Genomic DNA, 24,858 nt, shown 5'->3' on the forward strand with positions numbered 1-24,858 from the left:
TCACTGAAAAATGCTTGAATTCTTTTTTACTTTTTTTGTTTGCTTGTTCCCGGTAGCATAAATGAGGGCTCAGAAAATCAGAACAGAGTTCTTACATAAACATGGACATTTAAGTGTGTGTCAGAATAACACAAATATGTAAGTAATAACAACTACTCCATCCAGATAGCAATAGTTATCCAGACAGGTTTCTTGACCATAATTTCACTGTCAGTTTGGCCACCTTTGAGGCTCAGCGGTTAGTCTGCCTTCAAAATCTGCTTTGTGATTTGTATATGTCTGATGATACGTATTTCCTTTCTCATAAATGTGACAAGTTTCTGTTGCCTATTTTTCACCTTTCTTACAGTAGGGTTTTACTAACAGATAAGATTTATCTTTCATAAGTCTGTAGCTTAAAAAAAAATCCATTGCCTTGCAAAGGAAAATGGATACCACCTTTTTGATTGTTGTCAAAATGGCGCATACACATTTCCTATGCTCTTTGGTAGGGTAAGAAACAAGTCATTTTACCAGTGCTCTGGGTTCAGTGTTGTTCACAATATTTGTATGGAGAAAGCCTGCATGTTTTCTCAACAAACTTAAAAACATGAAAGGTGGAACGGAATTTCTAGGGTGCCAGAAGGAGAACCAGCCCAACTTTTTGTCCTAAAGCCATGAGATATGTTGGTGAGGGGAAACTTCGGTGAAATTTCGTTGATTCGTGAGCAGCTTCACAGTTTCTCACAGTGTGGAACTGGTACCTACCAGTACAGCTGACATAGAGTAACTGTTGCAGGCTATTCCTCAAGTCTGGCTTTACTCTTGGGCAAAGCAGGCAGGTGCCTAGGACAGCAGAGAAGGAGTGAAGGTCAAATCCCAGGCGGTAAAGTATGAGAGACAGGCTTTCTTCCCCAGTGGGTCAGAGCCTTGACATCAGGATAACCCCCAGGCCACTCTAAATGAGTACAGTCTCCATGCTCAGCTGTGATGGCACTTGCTGTCAGCTGCCTTCTTCCTCCTTGGAAGGAAAGGTCAATTCCAGCAGTAGTGGTGAGAAGGAAAGCTAGGAGTTACTTCATGCTGCCATCACAGCCATGTGCATGCATTTTAAATATTTTTTTCCTGAGATAAGAAAATTCAAATTTACTTGCACTGCCTGGGCTGAACTCTGCTCTTGCTCCAGGGGGGGTATATCCTGCCTCCGAGGCTTTTACTGCAGAAAGTAGACATAGCAAAAAAATGTTAACCAGAAGTATTTGGTGATTACACTAGGTATGTATTTATCCCTGAGCAATGAGCTATGTTTGGAAGCCAGCTGTCCTCATTGCATGGGATTGCTTCACTGAGGAACTTGCGTCTCTGACTCTGAGTGCTGGCTGTAATTAAACACTACTGTATCTGGAGACTCCACAGCTCTTGTAAAAGATGGATCTGGTAATTTCATATGGCCAATCATTTTTAGTTAGCTTCAGTGTTCTTCATGTTCGGGATTGTCAGAGATTAAAACAAGGAAAGGAGCCTTTGATGTTCTTCTGCCTTGGTCAGAGACTCGCTGCACAAGCGTAGATAACTTGCTTTCACCTGCCGAATGTGGCTAACAGGGAAACTAAGGCTTTAAAGTATTTCTGTTCAGTGTTGTTGCCTACTGTGATGTGTGTCCTGAAAATGCGTCCAATTCTTTGATGGAAGGTTTTCTCAGAATGTATTTTCTTAAAGATAAGATTACCTCTAGTCCTGTCCCATTGAAGCAAGCTTTTGTAGACCAGGTGAGCTTGTGAACTTAAACATTTCTGACTGAAAGTTGTTCCGTAGTGAGCAGCATGTTTGTGTCTTTCTTGTCTTCTAGAACATACAAACTGCAGGCACAAAATGTGTCCGTTTCTGGAGGTTTATTTTGCAATTACCTGCTGTATTTCTCTGTGACACAGCTGTTCTCAGCAGTATGTGGACCTTATTCATGCTATAATTTAATGAAATTGCAAAGGCTCTCAAAATTATAAAAAATTAGCACTGTTAAGTTCACGGGTAGGAAATAATGTGATACTCCATAAAACTGTATATAAAACCTACCACCACAGACTGCCTGTAGGTGTCAGTGAAACCTAACTGCTTAATTCTCTGGAATTGCAGCTTTGATACATTTCAAGTCCAGACTGCACCGAGTTTTACAGAAAGGCTGATTACCAGTACTTTATATGTACTTCAGATTGAATTGTCAATGCTGAGTACTTCCAAGCAGCAAAATCCAGATGCACAGGACCCAGGAGAGCATTATAAGGGCAAATTTTAATGCATAGCTAATGGCAGGAGTTATAACAATTCACTGTGTGCTATCCATATCCTGTGTTGTTGTTTTCTTCCTTCTAGATCATTATATTGAAGTCCTTGCATGCAAAGTGCAGTGCGAAAGTAATCTTACGCCCATTATAGGAGGCTTTGTTGTTGAGAAATTTGTGGCCACCATGTACCATTACTTGCAGTTTGCTTATTATAAATGTAAGTAGTGATTTATATGCTTAAATAACATTGGAGTGATGTGGAACAGTTTCCGTTCATAATCTTTTCCTTCTGGTTATAATGCTTTAGAATGTAAATAGTAGCCTCCAGAATCTGCATTTTAATCTGCTCTGGGACAGAAAGTCTGAGCTGCCTGACATCTTTTTCTCCTGTAGTTAACTGTAGTTAACAGACATGGGAGACAAACATTATGTATAGAGCCCATGCTCATAAAATTGTCCATGACAAAATAAATTGCTGAATGTGAGTCCCATAAGGGCTGGATTTTGCCCAGGGCAAGCCCCTCTGTTTTAAGTTATGCGTGGTTGTGACTGGTCTCCACTTGGGTGTTGGAAGAATGAGGCAGTTACAGAGTGAGTGTGAACAGATCCATCACTGCCCTTCCTTCTTTGTAGGATACCTACTGCCAGCACAAGTTGCTTACACTTTTCAGAGTTTCATATAAATGATAAATGTTCGTCATACGTATTTTAGATGTTTAAATGATACACCAACTCTTCTGCCTTTTTGAAGTAACTCATAATATAACATGTTAGGGTAAACTGTTGGCCACTTGCTATACATTGGAATATGTGCAATGATGCAGACCCATTTTGTACACCTGTATACAAAAAAAAGCTATGGTGATGAAGCTGTCAGGCCCACATGGTTGTTAAGCAGCTGAATGAATGTATAGCTCTAAGAAGAAATTTTTTCTTAAACTCCTGACTCATTCAGTTAGAGAGAAGAAAAATTATGTCTTCAAGGCAACATATTTAACATAACACCACTTATTCTATTGAATAAATAGTCAATTTTCAATTGACTGTTTGGAATTTCTTCCACAGACAAACCTACAGAGTATATCATACCATTCATTTTTTCCTAGTGGATTCTTCTAATCGTGTTAGAATGGGGCACATGGGGCTAAATGAGTTTTGAAGAAAGAGGGGACCACTTAACAGAAATTGTAGTGTCCTGGTGCTCAGTGATTACACATTTGATAGGTAAATCATTCAGTGAATTTGTGGTTTCTTGAGGAACTACCTGCACTGTAAAGAACACATGTAGCACATCACCAAGCTGTGGGCTGATGCCTCACTGATTCTGGGATACCTGGGAGGGACATTTGGTTAGGATTTTCATAGAAAACCATGAGAGGTGGGTCCCCATTTTTTAATGCCCTACCTGTTTCAGAACACAAAAATAGCATATTCTTTCTGAGATGTTTTTGGTTTGTTTTTTTTTTTCCTGTCTAGCTGGTGGGGAGGTAGAAGATGCATCCTGATTCCATTTGAGTTTTTCAGAGCTTAGATAACAGAAGGAATTTGTTCATTTACCTTACCTGGATCTTTTTTGTGTGTTTTTATTAACTAGTGAATGACATGAAGAATGCAGCTGCTTGTGCTGCTAGTTACCTTCTGTTTGACCAGAAAGATGAAGTAATGAAACAGAACATGGTCTATTATCAGTACCACAAAGACAAATGGGGACTTAAAGAAGAGGATTTTCAGCCCAGATCGGTAGGTGAATTCCTTAAAATGACTTCTAGACACATTCAGTTATTTCCTTGAAACTCAGTGGGTCAGAGGTTGGGAAAATGGGAGTTATCTATTGGTTCTGGAGTTAAACACATACTGTTTTATTAAAACCATATAGGAAGTTGTACACAGAGATGTACCGCGTAATGTAGAGAGTGAATGCCGTTATAGTTCTTCCCTTTGTGTTGAAATACACTACAATAAGATATAATATGATATGATGACAAGTAAATTCATGCTGGTACTTGTCTGCCACTTACGCATGTTTATATCTTTATCTACCTTGATAAATAAAGCAGCTGGCCCCCGAAATCTCCTGATGAAAAGATCATTCCAGTACATTTGGACTTTTGTTAATCACTTATTATTTGCCAACTTACTATTTATATAGCTGCTCACCTGCTTGTTATTTCAGGTTCTGTGGACACTGGAAAGTGTCCAGATACGATAACCCTGGGTAAATGCACTTTCCACTTACTCCATATAGAACACAGTTGAGTGGATCAGAATGGAAAAAGGCTCAGGACCATGTTGCATCCAATTATCTCAGTTAGAATACTTGCTGCAAAGAACCAACAGTAAACATTAGTCCATCCAGCAATGATTGTGATCTGTCTTTGAAAAAATACTCTAAAATTGAGTTTTATCCTATTCTTAAATTTACGTGTCCAAGGAAATTTTACGTATAAGAGCATCTTTGCTGTGTTTCTGGACTGTGACAATCAAATTGGATTTTCTGTCATTTTTTGTTGCCAGGATTTATGTCATGCCACTGAATTAACTGCCTTGTGACACCTCAGTGACTCCTTAGGCATCGGTGGTATGTGCTGTACAAGTAGTTAGTCATTAGCAATACATGTTCCACCAATTAAATTTAGTGCCTTCTCTTTCTCTTAGGGCATGACTTCGCTGTGGAAGAGTTATTTAAGTTAACCTAGCTGAAGCAACCCCCACAGGGTAACATTCCAGTTGCCTTTCCCATATTGCTTCTTCAAACACCTCAGTCACCAAGACCTGTACTGGCCCAAAGGCATATCCCGTGATTCTTACTGCTGCATTGAGCTCGGCACATACACGTGGTGCTTAGGTGGCTGGCTTTATCTGTAGCAACGCTGCAGAGCAGTTCACATATGCACCTTATAGGTTGCACTGATTTGATAGTTACACTTCCCTTCCTCTCAGGCCAGCCAGCTCAAGTCAAAAATACCACTCCATTTAGGTGTTTTTTGTGTGTAGACAGCTGTTGAGTTACATGCAGCACACCTTATCTGCACACTGGAAAGCCAGGCCTGCTCTGCAGGGCCAACTGAGACAGAAGACAGCGAAAATATGTTTGGTTCTTTCAGGCAGCAGCAGTGAGTCTGAGCTCACACGGGAAAGGGACCACTCGTTTGTCACTGCTTTTGGGAACAGAACTGTGCTTTGTAGCCATCTTGGAGACAATGTTTGATGGTTGTGGGAGTGAGGGGTAGCAACAGTATAAAACTACAAACCGCAGACAGATTTGGCATATGTGTGCAGAGAGGACAGAACAAGGGCCCTACACATGAACTCTGAATGTTTCATTGATAACTTCTCAGGAGCTGGGGACTACAGATAATTTAATTTTAAAATATAAAACCTTAAATGCACACAGCTATATTTTCTTGTACTTTGATCCATGTAACTATGAGCAGAAATTGCTTGCTGTCCTAATCACTTACCATGAAAACCATAATGCCTCTGGTTTATTTTCATAAAGTGGAACAGGGTGACAGCAGCATTTGGCTCTGGCACTAAGCTTTACATGTTCTTATGAAAGAAGTCGTCTCCATCAAAGTAGATGGTATTCACAAATGTGAGAGTAGGTGACAGAGCTAAACTGTGCTGTCCAGGCAAAGAGCCAGAGAAGTGAGGAGGGACAGGTGGGTGACCCTGCAGAATTTCCCTACCCTAGACTCAGGCTGGGATGGTGAGTCATTATCATGCAAAATAGCTTAGTGTCTCTTTTTCCCAGAACTGCCTGCTGCCATAAGCCAGGGAGACAGAGGCTTTCTAATGTCCAAAGCCCACTGGAATGCAGGCACAGGCTGCTGCTCAGCTCTGGCAGTCTCGTTCCTTATTCTCAAACTCGCCAATGCTTTGAAACATGAGAAAGAGGAGAGTGCTTTGTTCTCACACTGATGGAGCCTGTGCTTAGAACGATCCACAAAAGACATTGGATCTGCTGCTTGTTGTTCTGCTGTTTTCTTTCTCAAACATTATAATCCACCCTAGAATCTGCCTTCTACTAATTCTGGGTCTGATTTCACCGGAATAGTTTCAGGTGACATGGGATGACACTCTCCTGTCTTGCTACCCTAAAGTAACATCGAAATTTTATTTTTGATAGGAGGCAGTTCGATACCACAACATAACCACACTCCAGCTGGAAATGTATGAATTTGCAAAGGAACATCTGATGGATGATGATGAGGTGAGTTTTCTAGAAAGGAAATTGTAGTAAAAAGAAACCAGCAATCACATTAAAGTGAAGATGATACATAGATGGAATTCCAGGATTTAGGTAATATGGAAAAATCTTCTGGTAACCATGACCAATTTATTATAATTTTTTCTTTTGTCAATGGACTATAAGAAACAAACCCAAAGAACATCATGTACCATTTTAAAAAATGTGGGGCAATATTAACGCAAGGGTAAATGTAACGCAGTCAGCTGACCAAAAAAAAAAAGAAAATCCACTTTGCAAGCTGTAACACCAGGGGGCAGAGGAGTAGTTTATATATTTAAATCAAACATTTTTCTGTTTTTTGGTTTTTTTTCCTGAATGTTGTTTAAATCAGATTTAAAGATCTTTATAATTTTGTCCAGAAGTAACCACCTAAATTGTAATTTTTTTTCAAAAGGAAGTCTTGTTATTTGTTATTTTCTTCTGCACAGTAACATTTTGGTCACCCAGTCTTGCTTCTTAAATTGTTGGAATTCATGGCCAAATAACATATAATGACTACTATTAGACTGGAAATATGTAAAGTGGATTTTTTGTGCAAGAAAAGTAGCTAAATTGTTGAAAGGGCATTTCTTTGTCTCTCTGAACTGAAATTAAAGTATAAATCATGGAGGCTTTGGATTGCCTTTTGTTTTGCTTTATTTTTGGAACCTTTCATTTAAAGGTTTAAAAAAATCTTCAAATAATGCACTATTTTGTTACTGGCATTGGCAAAGAGTTATGGCATGGGACAGGATACTTGTAATGAGCACTGCTGAGGTCTTTTTTAGTTAGAAAAGAGAAAGCTGGTTTGTTTTAAAAAATGAAATCACCTTTGCAATTTTTATGTTATCCAGCACATTGGGAGAGATAATATTTTGTAGTGGTGAAATAATAACATGTCTGGGTGCCTTCAGTGTGCTAGTGACCTGAAAACAACTCTATACGTAAAATTCTGTTGCAAAGTTACCAGACTTGAGGAAGACTTTCCATTGTGATAAAACTCTGTGAAAGACAGTTTAATAAGCTTGTTATAAGGTTCAGCTTAGATGAGGACTAGTCTGTATGGATTTTCACCAGGGTATGAAATACTTGAGCACTTTTTTATATCCCCTTTTTGATTTGTGCTTTGCCCATAATGTTTTCTTATGTTAGACTTAGACTTAATTTATATTTTTTTCCTTCTTTCACATCTGCTGCTTCAAAACACAGGGATAAGTAATTAAGGAAGGAGAGAAGCAGTCTGTTGTGAGGGCTTTCCCCATATGTTGTCACAAGAAGGGATTATAGAGACAGTCTTTGGCCTCCAGCACTGTGCATAGAATAAACAAGCATTCATTTGCTGGCATTTATTCCTGTAGCCCATTTCACCGGTGCAATTATAAATGACCTTGCAATCTGTGTGAGGGAAGTACAGTGGAAACGTCAATTAAACTTCTGGGGACCTGTCAAGGTAGTCACATTACATGTTTGGATTAAACAACCAAAATTGCTGGGCCTGCTCATGCCACAGATATCCCTACCCCACGCTATCATTGTATTTAGAAAGTTCTTGTTCTCCTTGCCCGGCAAAAAGCTGAAGGACTTATGTGCCCGGCCTTACTAGGGCTGAAGAACCTGGGAGGGATGGAGGTTGTCCATGCCTCTGGCTTGCCTCTGGTGTTTGGTAGTGAACTCATAAATCCCTGGCTACCAGAACTTCTCTGTGTCTGTGGGAGCCTTCCAGGGAGTCCAGACAGAGCAGGAATAGCACAAAGGTAAAACCGCTACCTTGCAGTTACTGCTATATGGGCAGGACCTGGTAGCGTAAGTGGAATTTTTTTTTTTATATTTCTCCTGGCACGGATAGAAAAGTTTATTCTATAGGAATGCTGAAAACTGATGAAAAACACAGATAAGGTGTTACAGTAAAAGCTTTATTAAAAATTGTTAAGGATGGAGGCAACCTCTCTTTTTAGTGCACTGTGTTTATTTAAACCATGTGCTTCTTGGGCTGCAGGCCATGCCTTTTGTGAGGTTCTGTGGTCCATGTTTGCTATCTGTGAAGCTGCTCGTGGGCCAACAAGCCCATAAAATAATCTGCGGAAAAAAATCATTCTCTTTCCTTGAGTGAAGGAAAAGGATTGATGTGGCAAAAGGATCTCTTCCTATGTGAATATGTCATTATTCCCAAGTGGAGAATCTCACTTTATTCAGACTTCTCAGTGCTCCTGTATCCCAGATCATCCATGTGTCTTTTTAAATCCAATTAGCAAAGCGAGTGAGAACATGTGGCTTCTTCCAATAATACATTGCAGTAATTGCAGAGGCTGGAACATGCAGTAATGTTTTTTGCATATGTCACTACAAGAAATACTGTCCTGTTCGTGTTACTTTATTAATATTTTTCCACAAGGAAATGAAAAACTGAAGTTCAAACATTAAACACAGTAGAGGTGACAGAGAATATTAGTGCCAACTAGCTACAAAATACTTTTTCTTAAAAGTAATTATTATTAAATATCCTTACAGTTTTCCACAGTGAAGTTAAAAGAACATTACACAGAGTTGTCATCTTAGTTGGCCATGTATAGTCAAGAGTCTTGATTTCTGTTCGGATATGTAATGCATAAAGGCTATAATAGATACAACTCCTAGTATTGCACAGATTTAAATAGCAAACTGAAATGCCATTAAGAGCCAGATACTCAGCTAGTGTAGATATAACTTCAGCAGTACACTAATTATATGAGACATGTTTCTGGCCCATAAATTCTGTGTACTTGAAGAAATTTTTTTCAGAGATGGCTACTTAGCTGTTCTAAATTACATAAGAACCACAAGCATTTGGCTGGAATGATCCTACAATATGATTTTTCTTTCAGTACTTAATCAGTAGGTGAAAAACTGCTGGCAGCTTTGACCCACTTTTTTTGGCAGCCTGTTCTTTTTATTTGTATATGTGTGTGTCCATTTGTATAGTAGCTGAAATTCAAATGCTCCATTCCTAAGTGTGATGCAAAGGACAACATGTGTGGAACTAATGTGGCTGGTGGAAAGAGAAAATAAGGAATAGCATCAAAGTACGAGGGCCCAATGGACTGCTGATAGCAAATAATAATCTGAATTCAGCCTATTTTTTTGTTCAGGAATCGCTAACAACATATTTTCAGCTTTATTAACTCACATTTTGCATACGTTCAAATGATTTATACAAGTGCACTTGTAACAGCAAATTGTAAATGCAGACCTATAAACTCTGCCCTGCCTGTGACCTCAGACCAACATGGCTACAACAGCCGTGCTACGCTGGGAAGAGCTGGTGGCAGCTGTTTCAGAGAGAGTTGGCAGCTAATTGGGACTGTTATGGTCCCTGTTCAACATACACTTCTTTAAACAAAAAAGAAAAGGAGATATTTTTTTTCATCATCATTTCCTAGTGGAGATATTGCCCATGGCTCTCCAGAAGCTTCTCGCTTTCCCCTCTTACTTTTTTACCATTGGATGTGTATCTTGATCAAAGGCATTCCTCTTTCCATTTAAACCACCTATCGTGGGAAGCTGCAGGCATGGTTGGGCTTAAATGTCAGGATTTTAAAAATTGCAGGTACTGAAATTAGGAGGATTTTTTTACCTGCCCAGATTTTCCTAAGCATCTGTGTGCAGCATAAAGCAGCCAAGAGAGCATAAGCAGAGCTCAGAAATTAAGCCACTAGAAGGCTTCTATTTTCAGTGCAATGGGAGTGATGTTGAAGTTGCTCTGAAACTGAGTTGACTCATGTTTTATAGACTTTATAAAAATGTTAAGAGGAAAGGACATTTATTGGATTACTGTAAAATACTATTGTAATAACTGCAGTGTACTGCAATCTCCCATAGTATATGGGAAGAGAACAGTTACATGTTCCGAATATTTCATTAAAAAATGAAATGGAAAAATATTTGAGAAAAGAAGTTAACGTACATGTAAAGAACAACTAAGCTCTTTTAATATTAAGAAAAACCCAACCCTAAAAGCATGTGACAGTGGGTCACACTGTGGACTATGTATCTGAAAAATAAACAAGTTAAGGGCCAAATAATTTTTCTGCACAAAGAATGGAGGGATTTTTTTTCCCCTGCTAGAATGTGAAGAATGTCCAGCCTGGTCTGTACTGCTCGTGGAGGATCTGGGAGGGCTTTGAGGTGGTTGCAGTGAACTCGTGTGTTTTAACTGAAGGTTAGATCAAGGAACTTTTTCGTGGTCAAAGGCTGAATAAACCTTTCAGACTGAGCCACTCATTGACACATGCCTTACTGTTACCCCGAAATAATGTCTCTCCCCCTCAAAATATCACTGGCCAGTGGGTTGTATGGTGTGCACTTGCAGGCTCTATCAGGCCTGTGTAGCACATATCCTCCACAGTTGACCATATCAAATCTTTGTCTGCTCTCTTGCAAAATGGTTATTCATCTTTGAACAAAATCTGCTGGTTTTTATGAACCTAGCTCCTTGTTGCTGCTCCTGTTAGTTACTCAAATTAGTTACTGGGGCAGTTACACAGTAGTTACTCGAATTAGTTACAGGGCAGCTCTCACAGAGGCCACCCCTGCAACCCCTCCCGCTACCACCACCTTGCCACCTACACCCAATACTTAAGGCAATCAAATCTGTTGCTTTAGCTGTTGAACAAGTTTCCAGTCACAAAGTCCTTTGAACTTTAGCAAAATCTGAATTTTTACTGTGAAGAACAGCAGGGGGACATTTTGTGGGATAAACATTTTCCTTCTAGGTTGTAGGTTATCAGGAAACAAAGATCCAGCCACTTCTCCTTGCTTTGTTTATAGTCTCTTAAAGCTCGGTTTGATGGATGAGTTAGGATAAAGGCTGTTTCTTATTCATTTACTGATGATCACACATGAATGCATGTCCATAATAATATATTTCTGTAGATCTTAATTAATTCTAGAACACTGTTATTTTAATATTCTCTGTCACTTCACTGAAGAGCAGCCTATCCCACTGCAGTGCATATGGAATCCCTACAGAAAAGGCCATCAATGGATCTGCATGGAAAGTATGGGTTATTGCAAGAAAGATATTTTTTTCCCAGAACTTTTCCAGTCCACACTGAAAAAGCACAGAACAGATCGTAGGTGGAGGCAAGGACCATGAATGATTAACATTTGCTATGCAGAAGGTAATGGTTAGTCTTTGCAACCAGTAGCAAAGCATCTGGATCTGTCAGTGAGCAGTACAACTGCTACTGCTTGCTACTATTTTTAAATGCTGCTGTCAAAAGAAAAGTTGGTGCTGGACAGTCAGTCTCAAGTGGGCCATAACAGCCATGTGTTGGTAGCTTTTCCTCTTTGCTGTTTATTTTAATAGCTAGCTAGGAGTGTCCAAAGTACAGATGTTTCTTCTAAAAGGCTGTGTTTTGTGTGTGTGAATGCAGCATTTAATACTGCATAAGGAAGGGCCAGCAATAATCCCTGGCCCAATGTGTACCTTGGTCTTGGACACTCAGCTTGCAGTAATAAGTGAGGAGTTCTACATTTTTCTCCTTTTTAGGACTTGCTTTTTTCAAATGCTCTAGTTTCGCTTGTAACAGTGCACCAATCTCACTAGCCTCAGCTAGCTTATTCAGAATTGACCAAGAACTCTGTTTTATAATTATTTTTATTATAATCCACCTACTCCTGTACCCTCTGTAAAACCTTCTTGAATTACTTACCGTGGTACAAAACTTGTTCTTTCTGTTTGTGCCTCTGTTCAGTTGTTAATCTAAGCCAAGGGTGCTTAGCTAATTAGAGGCTCCAGTTGATCATATCAGTTTCTCTGATTCTTCCTACCACTCACACCAGTCTGGGAGCATTCCCCTGTTGCTGTTCAATATCATGCCTCCCGTATTTCAGGCTATACCTCTCCTGTCTTTTCCCATATATTCTTGCTGTCACTCCCACTTTCTGCTGACTGTCCCTGGATTGGGAGAGGGAAGAGGTTGGTAGCACTGGGGATGGAGATGATGGAGTACTGGCAGAGTTGTACCTGCAGGCATGTACCTGACCTCCAGCACCAACCAGGAGACAGTGACTGTGCACCGAGGGCCACCTTGCTAACGAGGGTGTGCTTCACTGCAGCTGACCAAGCAATCCACGTGTGCGTACTTCCCAGTTGTTGGCTGCCTAACTACCAGGCATGTACTGGTCTGATGGCAAACCCTTCTCTTCCCTGAGCTTAGTCAGACTTCACATACTGATTTACTAGCTACCAGCCAGACAGCTACATCATGCTGTGGGCCATATATTGCTCAACTCTGATTTACATCAGCACTGTGTCTGAGCAGCATATTTATGTAACCTGCATTAGAGCTGGGTGGCTGTTGCCCCCTCTGGTAGCCGGCAGCAGAAAGAATTACGGGTTTGCAGCTGACTTTGCATGTAAAATTTGTTGTCCATCCTATTAAGGTAGGTAGGAGCCAAAGAGCATACCAGGTGGCTGTCACACTGCATGCCTGAATCGTATCAGAGAGTTATTTTGACTCCCAGTCTGCTTGCCAGCATGAAGTTATTAGATATCGGCGGGCAGGAGCCTTTTCCCTGGAATGAATACCTGTGAAATACTTGCAGACTTCAGTCATCCAAAATGTCCGATGCAGCGTCAAGTGAGTGCTAATGGTGCAAGGACAGTGATCAATCTGATCATAGCTACTACTGTGACAATGTGACCAGTTCTCCTGACGCAGCGTTCTCATTTTTCATTAGGCTGCCAACCAAAGTATGGACAACTTGCAAATGTTTTACATTCTGACCATGAAGGCACAGGCAAAAGTATTTTAACTATTAATTTTGTTTGTCTTTAACTGTAATCTGGAGGGTTTTACCTTTCCAAAATAACCAACATCCAGGTAATTATTTTGTTGCTTTACAGCGTATTTTCTGTGTATGTATTGTTTCGGCAACTGTTTTTATATTTTTGCCATATTTCAACCTCTCTTACGCCCCAGTACTTCTCAGCAGACCACAAAAGTTTTGTCATACCTTCCTTTAGAGATCAATTTCAGGCACTTCAGATTTCAGTCAAATTTATTTCAAATACCGTTGCTTTTAAACATCCTTTTCAATTTAAAACTTGGGCTTCTTACACTTTTCTGGATTTGAAAACATACTAGAAGAAAACAACCTGAATTCTGCCTGGATCTTCTGTGTCTTTTGAAATATCCTACCTTACTAATGAGTGTGACAATAATACAAATTGAATTAAGTTCCCATATGGTTGAGTTACCAAAGGTACAATATTGAAATCCCCATGTCTTCCTTATACTTAATTCTGGGTCTTCCAGTCAGATCATAGAATTACAGAATAGATGCAAGACGCCTTTCACCCTACCTCACAGACCCTTTACCTTTTGAGGGTTGTCTTTGCAGGTGGACTGAGGAGAGAAATCCTTTTTAATATCTGTTATTCTTTCATTAAACTATGATCCTGAGGTGTGAAAGAATCAGCCTGAATTAGATCTCGGACCCCTGTGGTAGACACCTGTATTCCCAGTCTCATATTGCTGTTTCAGAGTTAATGGGACCTGCCTGTCTGTCGCCCTTCAAGAGGCACCCAAATGCTTGTACCCACAGTTTTAGGAACTGTGCTATAAAACTTGACCTGAAGTCCTCTGTGCCTCTGTTTCTGTAACTTTCAGCTACTTGCATAGTGACTGTTGGACCTAGCGGCTGTTTTTTTCATGTGTATTTGTGAAGTGGTATTGAGTTCCTCCCATGATTGGGCTCCTTAGGCAATCAAAATACTTCTAACAAAGGAAAACGTGCAGAAATGTTGAATTCCTGTTTTCCAATTGCCAAATTTCCTGCAACCAGGAAGACAAATAGGGAATATGAAAATGCTGGCATTTTTTCTTGTGTTTTTATTGAATTGGATACTAAGATGTTTTGAACAAATTCAAAGCAAAATAAATTGCCATCCTTCAGGACTTGCTAAAACCACTTCATAGTTGCAAAAACTCAACAGTCTTTTAAGATGGAACTGTGAAGCAGGGAACAAGAGCAGCAGTTATTTCAGTCAGCTTTCTTCCTGCTTTTAGTTTTATTTGCTTGGTTCTCATTATTTCTCTCCTTGCTAATCACACTTCTGAAAAATGTGATGTTAAGATTTTTAATCACCATATCCAGAATATAATTGTTGTATTCAAAATAGACAAAAAAAAATTATCTATTTTCTCTTATTGTTTTCACTGACAGAGGTTTAATGCCTTTTACTCACCAGAACAGAAAACTGTAAAATTTTGAATCTCAAACTGCATGTGTCTGGAAAGTGCTGTCTTCCTAAGGAATGCCTTTCTAGAAAAAAAAAAAGTGCTTAAAATTTAATTAAGATTGTAAACTACTGTTTACAGTCTTCATTGAGCAGGGTCAGAAGCCTAATACAGTTCGCAAAGACTTGGAATGGGGGGTGAAAAGAAGAGGGAGAATGAGCATCCAAGCAAGGATGACTTGTTTTCAACATAGCTTACAAATTCTCATTATTTTAATCATGAGAGTGATTAAGAGCTTATCAGATTTTCCAGCAGAATATTGTTCTATCAGAAAGTTATGATTTGTTTTGGAAAAAAAATAAATTACATCTTAAGATGTTTTTAGAACATAAGTTTATGTCAAGAAAGGAAGGACAGGAAAGTTTAAAAAATCCCGCAGTTAAATTAAAACAGTTTAACAGAACATTGTAGTTATTAGAATAAAGTTTGGAAATGTAACATTGAGCATCCACATCTCCCTCACAGCTCAGTATTTGAATCGTATCAAAAAGTGAACATATGCACAGACAATCCCACGGGGTCTCCCATCTCAGGCAGTGTTGTTTGTGAACTGCGCATGGAATGCAAACCAGAAAATACCGAGGGTGCCAGCAGATGGGCTGCTACATCAGTTTTGAGTAGTCTGAGATGCTGCTGCACATTTCTTGTTAGCTGCTTGTTTTTTACCATTGAAGGTGTTACCTTGGGCTGAACGTGCTTACAACAGGTTTTAGCTCAGTTACGGCAGCTTGGTTGACAAGGCAGTAAATTCCAGTTGATGGGGCTGTATCATCCCAAAGTTCTCAGACTTGACTGCAGGAAGATGTTGGACTGCAGTATATGGCATAAAACTATATCAGGTGTAGTTTAAATAAAGTTGGATTGTTATGTTGTGTTGGTACTCTGTATCTAAACCAAAAATACTTGTTTCCAGTATGGAAAACATTCTAGCATCTCTAGTTCTTTATATTTTTGCTGCATTGAAGCATGGCAGAAGCTTTAAACGTTTATGCCTCTACTTTCTAAGTTTGAAGATTTCATTATCTAAATACCTGAAAAAGTACAAGAGGATTTACTGAGAAGTGTAACATTTCCTTCTTTTAAGGTCTATATGTCACTGCAAGTACTTGTGCTGCCCCTGTATGGGCCATTTACTTGCATTTCATAGGCCGGTTGTGCTAGTTTCTGCATGAAGGATGTTAAAAAATACTTTATGTTTTAATTAAAACAGTTAAAATTTTCCACCGATTTTGCAGTACATCATTAACTTGTTTCTGTTAAATTTAATCCTTTCTAGGGTGAAGTTGTGGAATTCCTTGATGAGCTGTTAGAAGTAGAGGAAAAGAAGGAATCCTGATGAGTATTTTACATAAATGAAGACTCAGCATTGCTCCTTACTATTGTTTTTGGTCACGTGTAGTTCCAGTTAGATATACCTCAAAGCTGCTCCTTTAAGCTCCACCTTGCATCACAAGATCCGCTCCTGAAAGATCACTTCCACGCTGCAGTGACTCTTCCGTGAGCATGGTTTTTCACTGTGCATTTACAGACTTGGTGCATATGGGTTTTCCTCTTGAGCTTTCTTGCCTTTACGCAAACACAACAGACTATTTGTGTTTTCTGGGCTAACACTAAGTTTCCTAATTTCAGTGCTGTTCTACTAAGTTATAACAGTACAACTAAATTCCGAAGAACTTTGGTCAGATCATGAACCACGGAAGACATAAAAGTTCTTATAGACTTTCTGAGCTATGTATTGTATTATTTATATATGTCTTTTTCTGCGATGATGAATAAAGTGATGCTGAACCCCAGCGCACCTGAAAGATGTTAAGATACACTTAAATAGCTGAAAGAAGATGACTAACAAAGTACATCTAGTGATCTTGTAAAAATTGCTTAAAAAATTCTGTAAGCAGTGTTGATCTTTCTTAAAAACTAAATTAAGTTCCGTGATGTGAAACTGAGGTAACTTAGAACTGAATAATAAATAATTCTTTCTTCCTACCAATTCTTACTCTTTGTGTTGGAACAACTTGTGGTTCCTCTGTGAAGTGGGGCCAATCTTGTATAAAATAATGATGATCAATGTATTTAGTATTCTCTTCTGTAGAAAACAGTTTGCATATTTTTTTTAATTCTGGTGGGACTATCTGCATAGTTTTCATCCAAAAGTAAGGACAGGTGGAGACTGAGGCTGTTTTAAGTAGAATCATGACAAATATTTGCATGTGAATTCCTGACATTTTTATTAACCATATGGCAGAGCCCAATGCAGAAGTACTTTGAAGGCCCAAAAAATACTGTGTTAGAGATGAGTAGTGAATTAGTGCACAGGGCTACTAAATGAGCAGAAATCCCATGGACCTTAGAGGGAGATCGAGAATTTCATCCTTTGCTTTCCCCTTTCAATTTCAAGAACCAAATCCTGCAAGTGGTTTCATCCCAGTTGCATCAAGGGGAGACAAGAGCATGCAGTGAGTTTATGACTGAACCCTAATTCAGCGGAATAGAAGTGAATTGCAAAACCAAAATCTGCTTTAGGTTTTTAAAAAGGCAAAACATGATCTACTGTACCTTGCTGAGTTGTTGCTGCTATGGCTTATGTATGCTGTAGAAGTACAGTGTCTACACAATTGAGTGTCTGCAGAGAGCAAGAAGGGGAATCCGCTGGATCAGATTTAAGTGTCCTTTGGCCTGTGACAACAATGAAACATTTTAAAATGTGGAAGTTGTGTATGAAAGAAGTTTGAAAGATCAGATATCTTTTTTCAGCTTCTTTAATGTAAATCACAACTAATCCACTGAGGTCGATGGGCAGAGCGCCTTATTCTCAAAATGAAAATCTATCAAGAGCCTTTTACCTTTAGGAGGTTTACCCAGCTCCACTTGTGATAAGGAGACCAGAATCTGCCTTGCTGTGTGCCTTGAACATACAGAAGGCATATCAGATTTCCTTACACTTTTTGTTCCATACAATATTAACACTCCAGTTATTTTATGTAAGAATTTAACTTTGGTTTTAAAATTTACAAGCAGTTGATTGTAAACCATCACTTACCTCCCCATGAAATACATGTATTATAATAGCCAGCTGGGGTAGCTTCTCCAGTTGGTCCCTACTTTTCTCTTGCTGGAGGTGTGTGTATATTTAAGGAAGAGCTTACTTGCTCTGGAGGTCTCTTTTGTCCTTCTGCTTCCCAACTGCATAGGACAACTCCAGATTTCCTCCTCAGGAGCCGCACCATTGATGTTAAGATCATGTGCCCAAATAACTTAATCTTTGACACTCTAGCTTTCAAATTCAAAAATCCCACCATTAAAAGGCAGGGAGTTGGCTGGAGGTGGATCTACATTGCCTTCGTTTTACAACATTTTTAGTTTACTTTTTTCTTATTACCATTTACCAGAGTTGGAGCTGTTCAGCCTGGAGAAGAGGAGGCTCCAGGAAGACCTTATAGCGGTCTTCCAGTACCTCAAGGGGGCCTACAGGAAAGATGGGGAGAGACTGTTCAGTAGGGCCTGTTGTGACAGGAGGAGGGGTAATGGTTTCAAAATAGAGGGAGGTAGATTTAGATTAGATATTAGGAAAAAATTTTACAATGAGGGTGGTAGAACTCTGGAACAGGTTGCCCAGAGAGGTGGTGGATGCCCCATCCCTGGAAACATTCAAAGCCAGGTTGGATGGGGCTCTGAGCAACCTGATCTGGTTGGAGATGTCCCTGCTCCTTGCAGGGGGATTGGACTAGATGACCTTTAAATGTCCCTTCCAACCCAAACCATTCTATGATTCTGTGATTTACCAAACTGACTTAGGAGCTCTGCCAAGCACCGACTGCTGTCTATTTGTTTCTGTGGTGCCCTAGCTCTTGTGTGCTGTCTGTAGGTACTGCAATGCAAAACATAAAACACTTCCAAGAGAGGTGCCTGTAATTCAAGTCCCTGGGCCTGAGGTTTTCCATAACCGTACATCTTGTATGGAAATGACATGTCTGCATCAAGCTTCTAATCAGGTTTTGCGTGTTGGTGAGGCAAGTAGCATAGACTACAGTGGGTATGAGACGACAGAAAATCAGTTCCAGGATCTTTTTGTTTTGCCACCCAGAATTATTTATTTCCAGTTAAAGAACTCCCTTCCTCTCTCCAGTTCTAATTGTTGGAGATTGCTATAGTCTTTTTTAAACAACTCAGTATGTGGTAAAATACTGTCACATTTTCGTTCCACCAGTAAAACACTGAGCATCAGAATTAACCTATTTTGTGATTCATTTGACTTCAATGGGTTACACTGGGGATACATCTAGTGCCTATGAACCCTAATTTTTCCTCTCCATCAAATAGTTATTCAACCATTGCAAGTCTCTTGGGTATTATCAATTTTCTGGTAAGCTTGTGATTCTGTCTTTAAGGCTTCCTTAGCTGATCTCTTTTCGTGTTCAGTCATTTCCTCAGCTCTTGACCTTATAGGTAAAATCCCCTGCCATTGTGCCTTCTCAGGTGGGGATTTCATGATTTACTAAGATGTCCATTAGCCAAGGATTTATTTTTCTTAAGCCTACCTTAAGTAAGACTGATGTCCTTTACCATTCCATTTAACTTGAGGAGGCAGTTGATACTCTTGCGGCCTCCTGAAATTTCACTGTGATCCCTTTTTCATTTTGTTCAAGTATCTGTGGATTTTTTCTGGCTTTCTTAATTTCCACTACATATGGTCCCAAGCCAGTTCAATCTTAATAAGTACAAGAAGTTCTCAAACCCTTGTTCTTTTCTAATGAGAAATAGCTTCTCTTCCAGTTCTTCAGTATTTATTGTGGCTTTTTTCAGTATTCTCAGGTTCTTTTAACTGATTTTTCTTTTGCTGTTGCTATTGTTAAATGCCAACATTTACATGTGACTGCAATAAATTAGTGTCTTTTCTTCCACTTCTCAGATCCTGCCAGCTCTTCTTGGGAGGCTGCGGGAATATGGTTCTTGCCTTCTTCTGCCATCTCCCAAATTCTTGCTAACATCTGTCTGCCTCAGATGGGGGAGACATCTGCCTAACCCAATGGGATATTTAGATTTTGTCTCCATTTCTTATTTTAACAAGGCTTCCAGTATGATGCTGATGCTCAAGAAAGCGTCATTTTGTTGAAGCTACTGTGTTTGTGTGACCGACTCAAACACAGCGTCAGTACCACGCGTCTCCTGACCCTGGAGATGAAATTCGTATTGACCTCGGTGGTAGTATTGCTTGTTGTGGGGCTATGCAATTACACTTTTTAATAATTGCTCACATTTCTAGTAACAGAGCTGGCTATTTGGGTATCTGCTGTTGGTCTCTGATCCTCCATTGCTGCCCACAAGCAAGTCCGTAATAAGTCTGAGCATGTGGTTCCATCACCACTTACAGATGAACGGTGGGTGAAGTCCATCTTCGGGCAGATGGCTGGCACAAGGTCTGCACACACTGTGAGTCCTGTGCTGGATCTCTTCTTGGATGAGGTCCTGTGTGATGGGGAACTGCTTGAAAGCTGAAGATTAAACCAAGTCGCAAACGCTGGTGCACTGAAGTGGATATTTGGTTATGTGAAAAACAAGACAGCTGGCCATCCGGACAATCTTTCTTATGTAAAAACCAAAGCTTGGACAAGGGAAGAGATTCACAGGTTGGAAATCAGTGTATCTGTCAAATGTATGTATTTTTCAAATTAATACCTACTCTTACTGATAGTGACTCTTCATGTGTTACTGGCTTCTTACTAATACATCCTCATAAATAGCAATATTCATTAAAAAGGAGGACAAGTAGCGGTGATTTTTCTACTCAAACTGTAATTCTGTTCCCATACAACAGCATCACAGGCTCCACACTCCCATGTCTCAGCAATTCCAATAGCCAGTAAAGTCAGCTACGAAAAACAAATACCTTCAGAATGATCAGTTCTGGCAAATTCAATGGGAATTCAGATGCCCTGCTGGGCTCTTTCATTCACCATAGCGAGTCTGCAAGCAGACCTTCATTCGTTCTGTTGACAATGCATCAGCCAAAAGCAAATTCCAATTCCTCCATTTTCCAGAGCTTTACTGCTTTGAAATGCTAAAATATAAACAAAAAAGTGAGTGGGATTCAGTTCTGAATTCACCTGGAAACCCCATCGGACCATTTTTTCATACTTGCCAGAATAAGTTCAAGGTAGACTTAAAGGTGAGTCTCCTCAAGACAAACTATTACTCTGAAAATCGTATAGTGTGTCCTGCTTCACAACACTTTTTTTCTCAAGGCACTCTTGTAATTAACGTCCACCTGGTATCTCCACATCCTTTACAGTGACTCCTTGGTCTATATTGATAATGAAGGCAGACTTAGAAAATCTTTCAATTTCTCGAGAGTCTTCACGCAAAATGTTTAAAGAGCATGCAGATTTTACAGCTCTGAAAACAGAGCTGTGATTAGACAAAGATTTGTTGGATTATAAAAGTACAAGTGTTTATTATGGCTGGTACTGAGAATAAACAGTTGCTTGCATATGCCAGCTACTATGGAAATATGTTTTTAAGTTCTAATGTGAGCCGTAAACCAAAGCTACTTCAGTTAAAAAAATTCAATACTTAAACTGTGGGGAGAAGTAGTCAGTGCCAGAGAAAACATTCCCATTTAATAGTGTTTGAACATAGAGCTGTGATGCAGTTTGTAGCAAGGCAGTGAGAAAAACCCACAACTAATCCTTCATTGCAGCTGTCTGAACTTTTGGTTGTCTGCCATACTTTAAACAGCAACTTCTTTTTTCAGGTGATTCAAGACTTGAATGACCTAGTGTGGAGAGTTTAAGCTATATACAAAAAAGAAGTAAAGTAAGAAATAGCCAAAGTAAGTTGGGTCGCACACCCCAGCAAATCAAGGTTTTGTGTCTTAAGTCCTCTTCAGTGCCTAGGAAAAAATATTAAAATAAATAGATACCTTTGTATTTATTTATTTTTGGTGAGGAAATATTCAGTGGTTTAGACATGCATCTCCTCCCTCCCCTCTTCTCTCTCCTTAGAGTACCAGTGATATATGGAAACAAAATTCTGTAGAGAGTTCTGAATTGTTTAAGTTTATAAATGCCCACCTTTTCTGTAGAGAAACTTTCTAAGTTTTCTTTGCTTATTTTTAACTTTTTCTTCCCTTTGATGTCCCTTTCGGGTAGGCCTTTAACGGAGCATGAAGTAACAAATGTGCTTTTTTCCTGATTAATCCTTTTGCAAGGTAACGGAACTTCCTGACTTTCAAATGGAAATATGGGGATCAGAGGTGTAACTTTATGTCACTGCTAACTTTAAAGAAAAAAAATGGGACTTTCTGCCTTTGCTCCATTCTCATTATCACTTACCTGAAAGTGGTTTTACTGTTTAAGTGTTATCCTGAGCTGGTGGTAACTCTGCAGTTTGACAAGCCTTGCAACTACTTAATAACTTCTTGTCATGACTGATTTTTTTTAATAGTCATTAATAGCTACATATTCTGATCTTTCACAACTACATATTATGTTGTATCTTTGCATTACAAATTATTAGGTATTTTAAAAAGTAAATTCTTTTCATTGAATAATTAAAAAAATCAGTTTATGCAATCCCCGATGTAATAGCTTTTGAGGTACAGAATGCAATAAGGCGGTACAGCACAATGAATGGTATATTGTCATCTGGCTGGCAGATGGAAGGACAAGCATGGAAGTTGAGGAGGTTTCAGCCTGAGAACTTACTGAATACCTAAAATCTATGATCTCAGTGTTTCTGTAGGAGCAAATGCCTTTTGGTTACAAGAGCTTGAACCCCCAAACACGTCACACCCCACGGTGTCACTTCTCAGCCTGCCCGACAGCAAATGTACAGAGGGCTCTGCCCAGAGGCAGCAGCACATGATCTATATGAGATGGAGGCCCAGTTAATAGGTAGTTGTTAATAAAGGAAAGGAAGGGAAAGGCAGATCCTATCTCAGTTTTTACACCAGTGAGCTGATTCTGGCCAGCCTGTTGTAGTACATGGCTTCCCCAGAAGAGGATGATACATTACTTTTTTTTTTTATATCAGAGCAACAGATCAATCTCGTAATGACTGGATGTCACTATCACAAAATCACTCGCAATATTTCCCCCTTTCCTTTTATCTTTCTTAATTTCAGCGCACAGCTGGCATTTTCAGCTCTTAATTGCTATACTAACTCATCCCTCCCTCTGTTTTGTCCTATCATCTTCATATTTTGTATTTACTGTACTCTGTTTATTGTTCACCATCCCCAGGGTCTTTGATTAGCCAAGTTCCACACACAAAAGGAGCTCTAAGTCAAATGTATCATTCACAGGCTGTTTATCCACATCTTTTTATTAGTTTTCCCAAACTCCCTGAATCATTCTGGTAAAGTGAAAACTGTGAGTACAAACAGATGCTGCTGCAAAAGGTGGTAGATGGTCTTCTGAGCAGACTTGGGCTGGTAGCCTAACCTAAACACTTTTCAGATAATTTTTTTTTTAATATCAAAGTGTCTTCTGCAAGAATTATCTAAGTGACAGACCTGTCTTTTCTCCATAAACATGGGGGAAAAATAGATGATTTGCACAAGAAAACACACAGCCAATTCCTTCCCCTTTTCTTTTTGTAACTTCATTTTTATTTAAATACCTCCAAAGTATTATGTTAATGTACATTTTCTTCTGGTTCATGAAAAACAAGTATTTCTAAGATCCCTGTACAGTTTGTGTTTTTAATTGTATTTTGAGTGTCATTTTCACGTTCAGTTCCTGAGCCAAATAGCACTGACTTTTCATTTTGAATGATGCTACACAGAACTGCAACACATACTTGTACCTTTCAGTTAAACAATATTTTTTAATGGATATTCCTGTGTTTATTTTTCAGCATATTTCCATGAGATTACAGATGGTATGTTTTAGTTGAGTTAACAGTCTCCATAAAGTTGCTTAGTGCGAAATCTATTGTTGGGTTTTTTTATAACGTTACTGCATTAAAAAAATAGTTTACAACAGAAATTCTAGGTTATTTCATAGTCTAGAATGCAATAAAAGCATAAAGTCATGCATATGTCAGATAACACAATATTTACAAATCTGTACAGTTTCTGTCCTTCTTTATTTACTGTGGCTCTTGCCAGGCAATTAGATTCAACTCTTGCCACTCTGAAGTCAAATTCTCCAAGATAATGTATAGCTGTTGTCTAAAAGGCTTTGTTTTCCTCACCATCACTGAGATTGATGGCTGTATGTGTGACAGACCCAATTCTGTACTCCATTTCATAAAGTCTACCTTCCATGGAGTTAGAGATGGTTACCACTGTGACTCAAGGCAGAACATGAAAATGAGTGAACTCCACCCACTCACCTTTTTTTTTTTTACTCCAATATTTTGATGTGTTGAACTACTGGCCTATTTTTGGCTTTGGCTGTACAATAGAGTGGCAGATGAATTAATTTCTGACCTGCAGATTATTCACAGTTGCCAGTCTGTTTCCTGTTCATTCAGAAAGTTAAGGAAGAATATTTCATACTCAACACACCAGAACTATGTTAAGGGATTCTAGAAAACACCTTCTCCCCTCTCCTGTTTATTTTCAAAACTGCTTGAAGGGGAACATGCTGTTGGAAAAGCCTCTGTGTTTTTACACTAACACCCAGTCTACAAGTCAAGTGCTTTCATTTTATCAACTGGATGCAATTTCTTTCTTTCTTTCCCAGGTTTGCTTTCTCTTTAAAACCACAACAAGCAGCATTCAAAATGGATACCCACCTCCCATACCCAATGTCCACCCCAGACACCCTCCAGCTGATGAAAGAGCAGAATGGCAAAAATCAGTCCTTCTACAGAGTTCATATGGCAGAAGTACTATACATGGCTTCAGCTGCCAGAGATACTACTGGCTGTAAATTAAACTCCAGTATCTTGTTCAGTCAGTGTCGTGTTCAGAAAAGCAACCGACTTCAGATAGAGTTCCCCTGGAAAGTGCTTCATCACTGTCTGGCTCTGTAACAAGAGGCTATTCATCATAACACCTGGAATCAAAGGTGCTCTGACTCCTCTCCTGCTGATACTCAAGGAAGAATGGCACTTACAGTATTCTCTGAATTCCAGG

The 24,858-nt window shown here is 39.3% G+C and overlaps 1 protein-coding gene across 2 annotated transcripts in view; it reads left to right on the plus strand.

Annotated features, from left to right (window-relative positions):
* CRTAP (cartilage associated protein) overlaps nt 1–24,858 on the plus strand; it is a 33,352-nt gene that overhangs the window by 5,240 nt on the left and 3,254 nt on the right. Inside the window, exons 4-7 of one of the 2 annotated variants that reach the window (XM_010118012.2) lie at nt 2,350–2,478; nt 3,856–4,001; nt 6,391–6,474; nt 16,051–16,764. In XM_010118012.2, coding sequence (XP_010116314.2) covers nt 2,350–2,478; nt 3,856–4,001; nt 6,391–6,474; nt 16,051–16,110 — 419 coding nt within the window. In that variant the 3' untranslated portion in view covers nt 16,111–16,764. Of the gene's footprint in view, nt 1–2,349; nt 2,479–3,855; nt 4,002–6,390; nt 6,475–16,050; nt 16,765–24,858 lie in introns of those variants that run through there. The other variant, XM_086741635.1, reaches the window with a different exon arrangement.

The sequence above is a fragment of the Chlamydotis macqueenii genome, chromosome 2 (genome assembly GCF_036417535.1).
Source record: "Chlamydotis macqueenii isolate bChlMac1 chromosome 2, bChlMac1.mat, whole genome shotgun sequence".
Classification (NCBI taxonomy): Eukaryota; Metazoa; Chordata; class Aves; order Otidiformes; family Otididae; genus Chlamydotis; species Chlamydotis macqueenii.